The sequence below is a fragment of the Lissotriton helveticus genome, chromosome 2_1 (assembly GCF_964261635.1).
Source record: "Lissotriton helveticus chromosome 2_1, aLisHel1.1, whole genome shotgun sequence".
NCBI classification, from domain to species: Eukaryota; Metazoa; Chordata; class Amphibia; order Caudata; family Salamandridae; genus Lissotriton; species Lissotriton helveticus.
In genome coordinates, this window is record NC_136059.1 from 2138272070 (window position 1) to 2138285556 (window position 13487).

Sequence of the window (13487 nt, forward strand, 5' to 3'; positions counted from 1 at the left end):
TGTTGTACTAGGCTATCCCCGCCACCATTATGTTTTATTTTAATTTAGTATTGCTAATCAGCATTATTATTATTGTTTGGCAGTCTTCTTGTGTACTGTACTCTACTGTGCTTCGTTCTACTACTTCTCCGAGAGTTTCTCTCAGGCGACTGACTGTCTCATTTTCTTTTTTTGCAAATTCTACTGCCAGTGTCTACTAGTACTACCACCACAACCATGGCATGTTGTGAACCCATACCATCAACACCATGCAGACATCGATGTGCCTTAGTTAAACATCAATCACAGGTAATAGAAAAGGTTTGGGGGGATGCATAATTAGTAATGGAAATTAATGCACATACCCCTTGAGTCCAGTTGCAGAATGCATAGACTAGGAGGAGAGACTGACAGGACTAGTAGGACAAGTCACTCAGTGAGGGGGTACCGCATTTATCTGTTTGTGTCTTACAATCGGCAGATTATTTAAATCAAACACTGGCTGTGGCCCTGCAGCAGCAAGGAAACAGTGCAACGTAAAACAGTAACGCCCCACAAAACATTAACATCGTATGTAAAGTATAAATATAACTTAATCCCCTAACAAAAATAAACGATGTAAAAAACCCGACAACAGCACCTGACCCACCCCGCTCCCTAACCTCAACCAATGTCCAAAATAAAAAAGTCCAACCAATTGTCCATAAACCCCAATGCCCAATTCCCATCCACCAAAAAAAGGAATAAAAAAGGGGCAATCCTACAGGGTCTCTCTCGATGGGCTAGTCGCTTTTCCAGGACATTTATCCATTCCTCTCAGCGGGCATTTTGGAGGAGCATGCAGTGCTGGAATTTTCTGCAATTGCATCCACAGGGGGGGCAAGAGTGCTGGATGAAGTGCGGCGGTGGGCAGCTGCCAGACCGCGGTGCCGTACCACTCAAGTGCCAAGGGGGCCTGGCTGGGGCCCGGGGCATTGGAGAAGGCTACATCTGCTGCCGCCTCCTCCCCCTCCTCTTCCGCTAGAACCACCACCGGCTCCCGATACTCTTTTAGAATTGCCTCAAGCTTCCAGCGCCAGGCCATGGCTGCCAACTCCTTCCTGTCCGGCTTGGATTTGTATTGGGAAGGAGTAGCTATATCAAGGAGAAAAAAGTGTAAAGTCACAAACTAACAATATACTCTTAGCAAAACAGTAAAACAAATTAATTCGGCACAGAGTGGCTCATTAGCATTAGCAAGCACAGTATATAAAATTTGTGGTATGTATCTATCCTCCCACTTCCTCGGCCTCTAACATTTGTGGGAGTTTTCTGGCATTATACTAGGACTATGGACTTGAATGCACAGCACACAGTCTTCTTCTTTTCTCTTGTTTAGCAAAATTACATAACCTTGTTGTAGTGGCCTGCCAGCTCAGTCAGCTTGTGCCGAAGACAAACATACTCGTGAAGCAGATTCACATTCGTTTTTATTTACTACTGTCTATAGGTGGGGAAGCTGACTACACAATAATTGTATTTTTCTATTACGGGTGGAACTGGCCATACTCTGTTACATGATCATCAAGGGCAACTGCTCAATTTCACTCTCACTTACACCCTGCCCTGACTACTACAAAGAGGCAGATGATATCTGATCCAAATGATCATTTCCTATATATGGGATGACATGAGGTACTTTATTTTGATTGATTGTGTAACCATGCAGCCGATAGCTAGGCCCCCCATGGCAGGCTGACACAGTCAAAAATAAATTAACTAAGGTAGAGAGTGGGCCACATAGTCAGAGGGAGGTGCTTAATAACAACATACATACACATTATATATGCTGTGCTTGCAAACTACTGTGAGTCAAGGGTGTATTCTAAAGATACAACTTCTATTCTCCTTGGCTTTGCTATTCTGGTGCGGTTTCTTTTACATTCTCTACAAAGTAAGACTCTTCATCCAGTCACAGTCTCCACCGATGCTATCTATGATGAATACCATCCAGGCATTTATCCATTCAAAGTAAACATGTCTATCATTCTTCCTAATCTCTCAACAAACCTTAGTTTGTTTCACCAACAACAAACATTTATTCTTTTTTTTTAACCACCCATGCATCCTTCCTTCCATGCTTGCCTTGGCTTTGAATTTGACACATGAAACACCCCAGAGGATTATTGCTATCCAGCCATACAGTTTCACTCACCCAGGAAGGCATATTTGTGTTCGCCTTCCACCCATCCTTCAACCACCCATGCATCTGATTCATATCAGCCACCTATGCATGCCCCCTCGTATCCTTCTCTGCCAGTCATAATCAGAAATATGATATCTTGCCCGTCCTTCCTTCTTCCACCCTACTTTCTCCTCTCCTTTAAAACCTCCAACAATGTCATCTGATCTGACACTTAGTCTTCTCCATAATACTTTCACAGCTGAGTTGAAGTCAGATAAAAGAGGCCATTAGTTATTCAACTTCTACCTCTAGTGCTATTGCTAATGCTAAGTAAAGGGTGTCTTCTTCAATGGTTATTCACAACAATTTCGGGGGATATACACAAGGACTTATCTCTGATTTATCCCCACCTTAACGCATCAAAAGTGGAGATAGATTTCACACCCCATTCAAAAGCTGGTGAAAAATACAGACATTGCCCAGATTCTCACGATAACTGCCCCAAAATGTATCTCCACGGTGGACACCACCAACTAACCCTAATGAGATGCAGAGTAGGCGTTCCTGTGCAAAAACACAAGAAAAAAACCACAACACCACTTTCACAGCCAACTGCCAGGTCTGCGATGCGAACCAATAACTGATATAAGCTGCGGTAGCAGCAGGGAATTAAATCCGGCCTTTTGCTGGTGTTAAGCAGGACGACTACTTGCAGCATAAATGGAGCCCAGTCAAGAGCCACACCTTAAGACCCACAGATGCCACGGAGACATTGACCATGCAATAGCAGGATGTGAGGAGAGGCATGGAGCAGGCATGTGTGAGAACGGTAAGTGACTAAGGAATGTGAACCGACCCAATGCCAGGTGTGGCGTGGAGGTGCCGGACAGACCACAGAGAGAAAACCACGGAAATGGCCATGTGGAGATCAACCGTGGTGCATTGTGTAGTGGCCAGTGGGTGCTACCATGTCCCCACAGGCTGTGGGGCAGAACGCGGAAATGTCACTAGTTACCTCTCCCCCTGCATGCACGTGCATAGTGGGTTAGACCCGCGTACGCCAGGCTTGCCTAGTGGTGTGAACAAAAGGCCTGTCACACTGGTCATGGTTCTCATTCAGAATGGACAACACGTCTTCCAGGGTGGCGCCTCTCAGCCTGCCATGAGACCTGCACTGAGCGCGGCAGGCCTTTGTCCCTGTGCACCTGCTGCACCCCGGGCCATTGGTCCCTAGACCCATCATGCCTGTCCCAGTGCACCAACAAGGCTCCGCTCACCTGCCTACAACGGCGTATGTCAAAGAGGGCCCACCACGTGCCGGTGCAAGCTCCAAGCACCAGTCCTGTGACCTCTGCAGTCTCTGCAGACATCGCTGGTCCCCCTGACGCTGATCTAGATTACTCCTTTCCATTGACATACTCCACCGGCGTCCTCTTTGGCCCAGTAGGCCCCACATGTGGAACTGTGTCCCGAGTCCTGAATGTCAGTGTCCCCAAGTCAGTGCCAGTGGCCACAGCACCAGACTTCCTTCGCTCAGTGAGGCATAATTGCATATGGCAGGCCTGCAACATGTAGTGCCACAAACCCTGTTCAAAGCAAGCCGGCGACACATAGTGCTACTTACCCTGTTCAACACAAGCCGGCGACACGTGGTGCCACTAACCCTGTTCAACGCAAGCCGGTGACACGTGGTGCCACTAACCCTGTTCAATGCAAGCCAGCGACACGTGGATGAGGGCTCAGGCCTACCCTGCGGACCAGTAGGCCCCACATCCAGCACTTAGTAATGAATCATGAATGGCTGAGTCCACACCAGTGAAAGCATGGAGAGGAGTAAGAAGAAGATGTGGCTCAGTCCGGACGAAAGCCGGATCAATGTCACGGAGGTGATCGAACACTATCAACAACTGACCTGGTGACATCAACCCTGTTCACCGCAAATCCGCGTCCCGTAGTGCCACTGAACCTGAACTACGCAGGCCGGTGGGGTCATCCAACCTAAGCTGGCGACACTCTGTGAATTGCCCATGCTTGCAGCTGCCTCAGGCCTACACTGCAGTCTAGTAGGTTACACATGTGGAACTGTGTCTTGGGTAAGATGTAGAAGTATCCACACCATTGGACACGCCTCAACACAGGTAGCATCCCCTAACAGCACTGGTGCCACTAACTCTGTGTGCAAAGAGTCATGGGCACTATCTGGTTGGACTTTGGTGGTGGCTGAGGTCATGGGCGGTGGTTTCCTGCATCTTCATCTGGCTGGTCCGGACTTGGTCTCCGACATCTGTCTGTTCCATTCATCTCTACCATACTGACTGTTTCAGTGTGGTCCTGCCCTCTGCATCATGCCTCGGGGGTACACCTTCCGCTGTCCATCGAGACACTCTGCGACAAGCTTCTTTTACATCTACGGAAACCTGCTCTGCACTTGTGACCATACCTCAGTCTCCCACAGGTCAGCATCCCATGGCAGTAGGCCTGTGTCAGCCACTGTGCATCCCGGGCCACTAACTCTGTGCAGCACAAGTCATGGGGCCTTTATGGTTGAATGGTTGTGTCCTTTACGATGTACACTGTTGTCGATTTCTGACTGCCCCAGGCAGCCCTTGCCAGCTGGTGTGCACACCCCCGACATATCAAACACAGGTGTCACTTGATATGTGTGTGTCTGCTATTAACCCCTTCCACGCTCATGACGAGCTCAGCTCGTCATGAGGTACGCCTCTCGTACACTCATGACGAGCTGAGCTCGTCATGTAACGCGGGTTTTAAAAAAACTCAGCGCGCCACGGTAAATCCTACCGCGGCTAAGGTGTTAAATGTGGCCATGCGCATGTGCCTGTAGCCATTCACACCATCTGAGGAAGTGTGTCTATGTGGTCATTGTGTCAGAATGATGGGCACGGGCCCTACAACATCACAGTGTGCTGTCTTCAGTGGATGTTACCATGTCACCTCAGCGTTGGCAGTGACCCTGGACATGTAGCTGTTCACGTACCCCCCTGCATGTACAAGTGACGTGTGCTGGTCCAGCATATGTCAGGTCAGTGCAGGGGTGTGCTGATTCAGCAGGGGGAGCAGGGGATGGCTCGGACCTGGCCTTGGGCGGAAGGTGCAGTAAGTGTGTCTCTGTGTTGGGGTGTAGTTGCCACCAGGGCCAGAGTAGTCGATGTTGCAATGTAGCATGCACCAGGAGGGCGGGCCCGTACATACGGGGACATGTAGGAGCGCAAGACTGCTCGGTGTCTTGACACATGCATGCCACGTGTCATGTGTATCAGTCCTGTGGTGCTTGAGTCAGTCGCCCGGCCTCATTCTCACCACGATCACAGCCAGCCATGGGCTGTACACCGGTGCGAACCCTGTCTAGACCATTGCCCTACACTCACATGGCCGCTCACCTTCAAAGGCCAGCATCACAGTGTTGTTGGCATGCCTCTGGACATGCATGGACAGGCATTACAATGGTGTGCCGTAGGAGTGCTTGTGATGCAACCACACAGCACAATCAAGTGTGGGGGCTCTTGGAAGAGAGGAGCAGCTGTGTAACAATGTAACAAAAAGTGAGGCCACTCATGTGCCATGATTCCCAGGGTCGCAGACGTCCCACCACACCCACGACAGGCCTCAGTGCATCTCCTGTATGCATGCAGATGGTGAAGTTATTGTAGGGATGAAAGGTCCTTTGTCTGAATGATCAGGCATTGGGACATCTGCAGCTCCGAGCAGGAACTTGCATGTGTCCAGCACCCCCTGACAGATACAATAGCATTTGCTTGCGACTCCCAAAATACGTACTGCCCGACATGAGACCAACGTGTACACATCCCACATGCAGAAGTCCTTGGTCGTAGTTAGTGTGCATGAAATGACCTTCACACGCACCCCAGGCCTGCACCCGTTGAACACAGACACTGCTCATTGCACCAAGCTGTGCCATTTCATCCCCAGACTGGCGCAGGACAAGCCAGTGCCGCTTCAAGTAGAGCCACTGACGCAATGGCAGACCATCCCGGGCACTCGACTCCGGTCACGTGGACCCGTACCGTGCACGTCTGCTCATGTACTGGGGGCACTGCCGTTGGCAGTGCTGCGGATCAGTTACCGGCTGAGCTTGCGCACGTCACCTGCATTCAGCCCGTGTTGCGTTGTCACTCAGGCATATTCGAATTGTTCGTAGATGTCTGCCTCTCCAACGTAACGGTAGCTGACCTGGATTTCGACGTGTGTGTGCGTCCCCTATGGGCCTACGACCAGGAGTGTCACAGTGATGCCCGTTTATGGCATGCATGGATGTTTGGCATGCAGGCTGGAAACTGGGCCTGGGAGATTGCACGAGTCGTCGTGTGCAGTGAGCACATTGAGCCAATACCTGTTTGGGCTTTGGTGCACTTTGGGTCGAGTGGTTGGAGTCAGCACATCTGTCCGGGTCAGCTGATGGATTACGTTGACGACATGTCAGATGTGTTGTACGACAATCGCTCATTGGAGCTGTTGGCCTAATGCTGCTGCACTCGCGCTCATGGACGAGTGACAAGGTACCTGTAGCCACAACTGGATGTGACCCATTGCATGTGTCTCGAAGCCTGGTTGCAAGTTGGGAATCTGGTCACATATACTAAGACAACAGTGGACATGGCTGCATTGACCTGGAATCACAATCCCGGGGCGGACAACCAATGCAAGTTGGCACTGACTTGTGTTGGTGATGGACTCCCCCAAGGTGGACATGGGCGCTTTCCTACGTTCCTCATTCAGGCATGATGCTGCATGGGCCTGCATATCGTGGCAATTCTCTTGGCCGCACTGACACACACTTGTTGATATCAATTCTGCACTTTCACTTGTCTCTAACTGTGCTGTGTCTCGATTTGTATGCCAATGTGTGTGTCACGGACTCTCTGGCTCCCTGCCATATGTGCATTGCTACGCCATCAGGACTGTGGCTTTGTACTTATGCATTATCATGTCCCTGTTTCGTGCTTTGCCAGATGCGTATGGCCGTTTACAGGCCACAGGCGGGTGCACTTGTGTCCTTTGTTTGTTTGTGCAAATGGTGTGTGTACCACATTGTGTTCAATGTTGGGGTGCTCTTTTTCCAATGTGTGTGTGCTGCATTGTGTGTGAGATGTCCCTTCAGCTCTGAATTGTCTCACCCTTCTCCCTTTCCAGCAGTGTGGTTTTTCACTTCTGTGTGTGTCACGGGACTGGCAGGGCTTAACTATCCCTGCTTTCCTCATCGTGCATGGGCTTATTGCATGATTTTTGGTGTTGTGGTTTGTGTTTTTATCTCAGTCGAGGTGGTTGTATCGCAGAGATTTCGGCAGAGTATCGCATGGTACCGCCTTGTTGTGAATTCCGCATTGACACAGGGTTATTTTCCAACGATTGGCTGTGATGTTTAAAGTTGCATTACCATTTTTTGGTGATGTTTAGCACACATTCTTGTGAATATACTGCTTAGTCTCTCCCAACAGTACAGTGCATTGCAGCGAATGTAATGTCAACAAGTAAGGAATATAACTTACCACCGCCCGCCACTGCTGCTGGCTCATGCCCTAAAGTTGCTGCATTTCCTTCTCCCTCCACACAGCTGGCTTCCGCGCTGGTGGTCGGTACGCCTAGAAAAAACATTGCACATTTTTTAGATGCCATATACACCTCCCCCTATTTTATTCTTTTTCATTAGCAAGATTGAAAAACAAGTTATTACATACATATACAACAGACATCACTAGTAACAATCAGGTCCTATAGGAGAGTAGTATAGTAGTAGTATGCCCTATCCTATCAAAAATAGTCATTTTGTTGGTGGGATTGTCGAAAAGCCTCCCTAGATTAATAATACTAGAAGAGGCCAACCCAAAGGACTGAACTCAGTGGCCAGAGCTATTAGTGAATCTGAGTTTTAATAAACCTTTTAAAGAAAGAGTGGCCAACTGAGCAAGCTTAGCTACAGACAAACGAATAATAGTAGTATTACAGAGAGTCATAGCACAGGCAGTTAGAGGCGGGGATAACAAGATTTTAGTAACAGATAATCTAGATTGTAGAAAAAATGGTAAAAAATAACATTAGGAAACGGAAACAATAGTTCGGAAAAAATAAGGTGCAGTAAAAGTTAGGGAAATATAATTATTAATATTAACAACAGGAAGACTTACTGGGACCAGCAGCAGAGTCCTCGGTAGAAGAGCGGTCCTGGTCCTGTCCCTGGTGTTCTCCTTCTACTCCCGCCGACTCCGACCCCTTCTTCTTGCCCCTGGATGCTGATCATGAAAGATATAAGAAAGAAAGAGAGAAATATTAATGGTTGGTGTGAAACAAATAAAATATTTTTAAAAAGGTCAAAAAACATTTATGGAAACAACAATTGCAATAAAATTGACCTATCTAATCTGGTCAACTAGTAGTATCGGAGGATTCGCGGACTGTCTAGTTATTATTTATCAACACTAATCCAGTATTCCATTCTGATTACAGAAATTCTAACTAAGCCTAAGTACCACCTGACCTAGCCCACCTATTCCAGATGGCCAATTGTTCACTAAGTCTGCATTTCCATTTATTTTAGTCCTCAAAAATGCATAGATGGAGGACACATGCATACATATTGATCAGATTTGATGTTCTGCTAGTGCTAAGCCTATTACCAATCACTAAACAAATGACAAAAGGTTCTAATAAGGATTGGGGTAAGCAGCACTAAGCAAGACACGTGACGTAACAGAGGATGCGTCACGCAGACCGCTAAAAATTTACTAACACATACTAATAAGTAACTAAACCTATCAATCCACCACTATCTCTAAGTGACCGAGGGACAAAGGAAGGACTAGAGTCTCTCTAGCGTTACCTAACTTAAGTTCTCTGAAAGAAACTCTCACATAAGCACGCTAAACAAGCGCAAAGTTGCAAACAAGTAAGATTAGTAGCGCCAAGCATCTGTGGCACAACAATCACTAGGCCTTGTGTAATGCCCTCCTTGCATATTGTTCAACTCCTCACTCCACAACTGGTAAGGGTCCTGCCACTGTGCTATTTGGGATAGCCATCAGAACCAAACTGCCACAGTGGGAAGTAGAACAATCCTTGTGTGTTGATAAGGTTTGTGTCACAGATACTTCTCAAAAGTGCAAGCTGAAAACATATGCTGATCGGCATTGAAGAGCTCAGGAAACAGTCTTCGATGAAGGTGACTGTGTCCTGGTCAAGCAGACATGAAAGCAGAAAAAAAAGACACTCTATTTGGTTTTGATCAATTAAAGGGTTGTGACGTGAAAGACACATGGTGACAGCACATCAACCCAGAAAGTCCATCACATGGGACTCAACACACTTTAGGCACCTATCTCGGCTTTCGTCAGCTTCTGCAATCATCAATGTGGTGACCCTGCCTAACAGTCCAGATCAAGCACCAGACCTGTGCCATCGGTGTCAAATGATAGTGTGTCTCGACTGTCTCATACCACTCGATCTGGCCAACTAGTGCAAGCACCTCGACAACTAACTGAGGAAATGTAATGTGACTGTTGTTTGTACTTGTTATTTTACATAAGGGGAGATGTAGTGTTTTGAGACCGTTTGCTAGTACCCTTCAATGCTGAGCATACATAACAGAGGAACTGCCTAACTTTCTGGGAGTTTTTAAGTGTGCTTATTAATGGTTATGAAATAATGAGAGTGCAGTGTTGGATAGTATGCCAAGTAAATAGGACGTCTGTTACAGGGCTCTGTGTGTGCCATATTCTTCTGATTGCTCCCGAGCTGCAGAGGATGCTTAACCTTCCTTTGATGGAAGCAAATGATCTCGGGTGGTCTGCAATTTGCCCTGACTCAAGGTTTAGTTTATTCCAATTTTCAGGCCTTTCATTCTTACAGTATTGGCTACACATTATTTTGCTTCAGTGTGTAGTTTCAGCAAAACAGATCTACACAAGGACCAGCGGGAAGATCTTTGCTTTCTTGCTCTTTCTGCCTAGATCTTGGGGGCTAGATAGACGCCAACCATTTGTCTTGAAGTTTGTGACTTGTGATTGCTTGGCTCTAGAGGCCCATGCATTTTGCTGTTTCAGATGACGACATATGAAAGCCGTCGGGATGTAAACGACTGTAGTCAAAAGCAGAGCTTCAGCTTTTGGTCAGGAAGAACTGAAAGGTGGCTGCACAAGTGAGTATCATCAGAGATTATCAGTGTGATAAAACACAAATTGGAATATACATTAAAAATGAGAGGCCAGAGGAGCAGGTTTGGACGTGTCTCCTTGAGAGAAGAAAGAACTTACTCCCTGCAGCTGATTTTCGATACTCCCTGAATAGATGGAAAATATTCTTCACAAATGGGTGTATTTCTGGAATAAGGTAGGTAAAAGATCGTTAGGGCAGGGATATGTCTAAATGTGGCCAATGAAGACGTCACTAAACGATACATATAAACAATAATTAGTGCTGGGTCGTTCAACGTCAAGGTATAAGACCTGACTGGAATTGATCGGGAAGGTATGATCTGCTCCAACTTCTTCACAACTTTGATCAATTTCACAAATAATTTGCCAATTGAAAAATAATTAATTGGCGATTAGAATACACATAAAGCTCCTGGAATGATCCCTCATTGAGCCCCACGTTGTGAAGCAGGGTTGACTAAATTATGGTGCACCATATTTTGCAGTATTATTTTAACCCACAATAATACTGCCTTAGAAAACGCTCTAGCTCATTGTACCAATTTAACACATGAATACATTAATTAGAAAGTGAAATTATGCAGCCGATATATTATGTGGCAAATGCAGAACAGCCGTAATTATGTAAAGGAACAGCATGGTCACAGAGTCACATAATTATGTATGGGCATAGATTAACAGGTGGTTCTTAGGATATTTTTATTTAACTGTATGTTTTCTTGCAGTAACTACATTTATCACATCATCTTAAAGAAATAGATGATAGATTGCAGGTTTTATTAGAAGTCATAGGCCCTCGTTAAAAGTTGAGAGGAACTGGGTGGGAAGCAGCATTATACCAGGGTCAGGTATTTACCAGACCTGCTTAAAACCATCATTTTCCGATTTTCAATATGAAAAATGAAGCATAACGTTCATACTCACGTTTTAAATACCATGGCCTTTTCCCAGCCGGATACATTTTGGCAGGTTGGGATTGACAGAACCTAGCAGAGGGGAAAGCTGTGAAGATGGGACAGTTAAGTGCAGATAATTAAGTGCAGCAAAACTGGCCAGAAAATTCTGATAGTGATTTTTTCTAGTCACGGTTTTATCTCCTCATCCGAATCAGAATTGAGGATAATGCAGTAATATCTCACATTTTCCTCCTTCTGAGCTGTAACACTCGGAATCATGCTTTGTACCGCTCTTATGTTGTCAAGTGTTATCCGCCCAGATTGTGCAAGGAGCTAATCAACAGCAAATACAGTGATATTGTCAGTCTGCATGAAGATTTCTTACAGTCTATATATGACAATACATTGAACAGTTTTTACTTAAGAAAGGCATGCAAAACTACCTTTACTTTAAAATGTGTCTAATCATCTAGAGTAACATACAAATGTTTTTTCATGACGAATACCAACAATGACATAGAACAACATTGAGTTGGAATATTGCAGGTTACATACACGGGTGAATAATTAAAATTGACCTTAAAAATGTCCTTTCTTAAACGTTTTTAATATAAATATCCTCAATGTCACGAGGAATCATTTCTCACATAGTTTGGTGAATTAATAAGTGTAATCATTAGCCTCAGGAATAAAACTAATTTTTGATGTAGACGGAGCCCCGGAGGCATGCTGCACCGCTCCAATAATTTTTAGTCATTTCGTTGCTTCATTGGCTTTCTTACTGCCACATTGACCTGGATGAGAGATAGTACAACTGCCTGTCAATCAACATAATATTACAAGCTGGAAGCAGTAAATCACAGTAATCCCTGTTGCCAAACCCCCATCCAGTGTTACCTGGGACAATTTCAACAAGGTGTATGGTCTTTCACGATGTTCTTTTCCCTGAAACTAGTTGGTCATGCATTACACCACCCAGAGGGCTGTAGAACTGCTGGTGATGCAGCAATTAATCACTGCCCTGCCAGACCTTTCAGCACACCTAAAGCTCAGACAGCTCTGTTTTTAAATCAGGAGAGAAATAGATGTTTCTCTATCAAAAATAGTAATATATTTACAAAAATCTTTTAAACTTAACATCTGATTACACTATCAGTTTTCCTAATTTGAAGTGAAATTCATTATATATAACGAGCATAACCAGTTAATAATTTGATACTTTTGGTGACAAGCTGGTATGATGTTGTTTATGTATCGATTCTCCACCATTACCTTTGGAGGATCAAATATACACCAATGATTCATAATAAAATATATGGCAAATTAAGTAGGTACATATAAATAGCATAATTTACCCTCCAGTTTTCCATAGCCGGAGGCCTACCAAATACATAAAGATGATCTAGTTGACAAATAACAACCAGTCATTTCTAATACTTGGTTTAAAACAACTTCCAAAAGGGAATACGGACTAGGATTCACACAAGTACATACCCCATTTTCTAACTCCATGCACCTAGAGTTCCTACCTTTTCCTGCGTGATCTATTTTTGTAATAATATAAAGTTGTATAACATAATCAATAGTGGGTTGAAGACTAAAATGTCATTAATTGAACATGAAACGTGTTTACATTACCATGAAGCATTTCTAGCTGTGTTTCTAATGTTACAAACTGTACTGGGGTATGTATGCATAATTTAGCAATATCACTCGGGTTTATGCCCAGATTGCCATGTGAGGTCTCTCAAAGCTTGTGTTTCAGCAATTTTAGCTTGGTTGAGCCCTAAAGTAAATTGCAAAGCTTAGATGGGTGTATAAAGCAGAACGGGTATATAATGTCCCCATTTGGGACAACATATTTTTCTTTTTGGTGCTAGATCAGATAAAAAAATGTTAACAACTCAAAACATATTATTTAAAACAATTAGGTGTTAGGAGCATATAAGTTAAGATTTTCTTTGATGAGAACATTACTTGGCATCAGGCAATAAAATGTGGCCCACACTACATTTTCACATATTAATCCTGGTGATTTGGCCTGTTTTTCCTTTTTTTGAGTTTAGGTAGGATCCTAGTTATTTCTAATTGTATCCAATATTTAGTATGAATGTTGTCCAATCCCATCAAAGTAAATAACAATCAATTATTTGTAAAATTCTCCAGATTATGGGACCAGATTTATCAATTAGTCAGGATGTTAAAATGCCTGATGTAGAATCTCTGGCAAGGTAGAATGATGATTTGCATTTCACAACTCCA

The 13487-nt window shown here is 44.9% G+C and overlaps 1 protein-coding gene across 1 annotated transcript; it reads right to left on the reverse strand.

Annotated features, from left to right (window-relative positions):
• Positions 1-412: 412 nt before the first annotated feature.
• On the reverse strand, positions 413-12954 carry LOC144820036 (uncharacterized). Its single transcript, XM_078677692.1, has 4 exons — positions 11254-12954; positions 8308-8412; positions 7672-7764; positions 413-1113 (listed from the first exon to the last, which is right to left on the reverse strand). Exons 1-4 carry the CDS (start codon positions 11288-11290, stop codon positions 740-742), a joined length of 609 nt encoding a protein of 202 aa, XP_078533818.1. The 5' UTR covers positions 11291-12954; the 3' UTR covers positions 413-739.
• Positions 12955-13487: the final 533 nt, after the last annotated feature.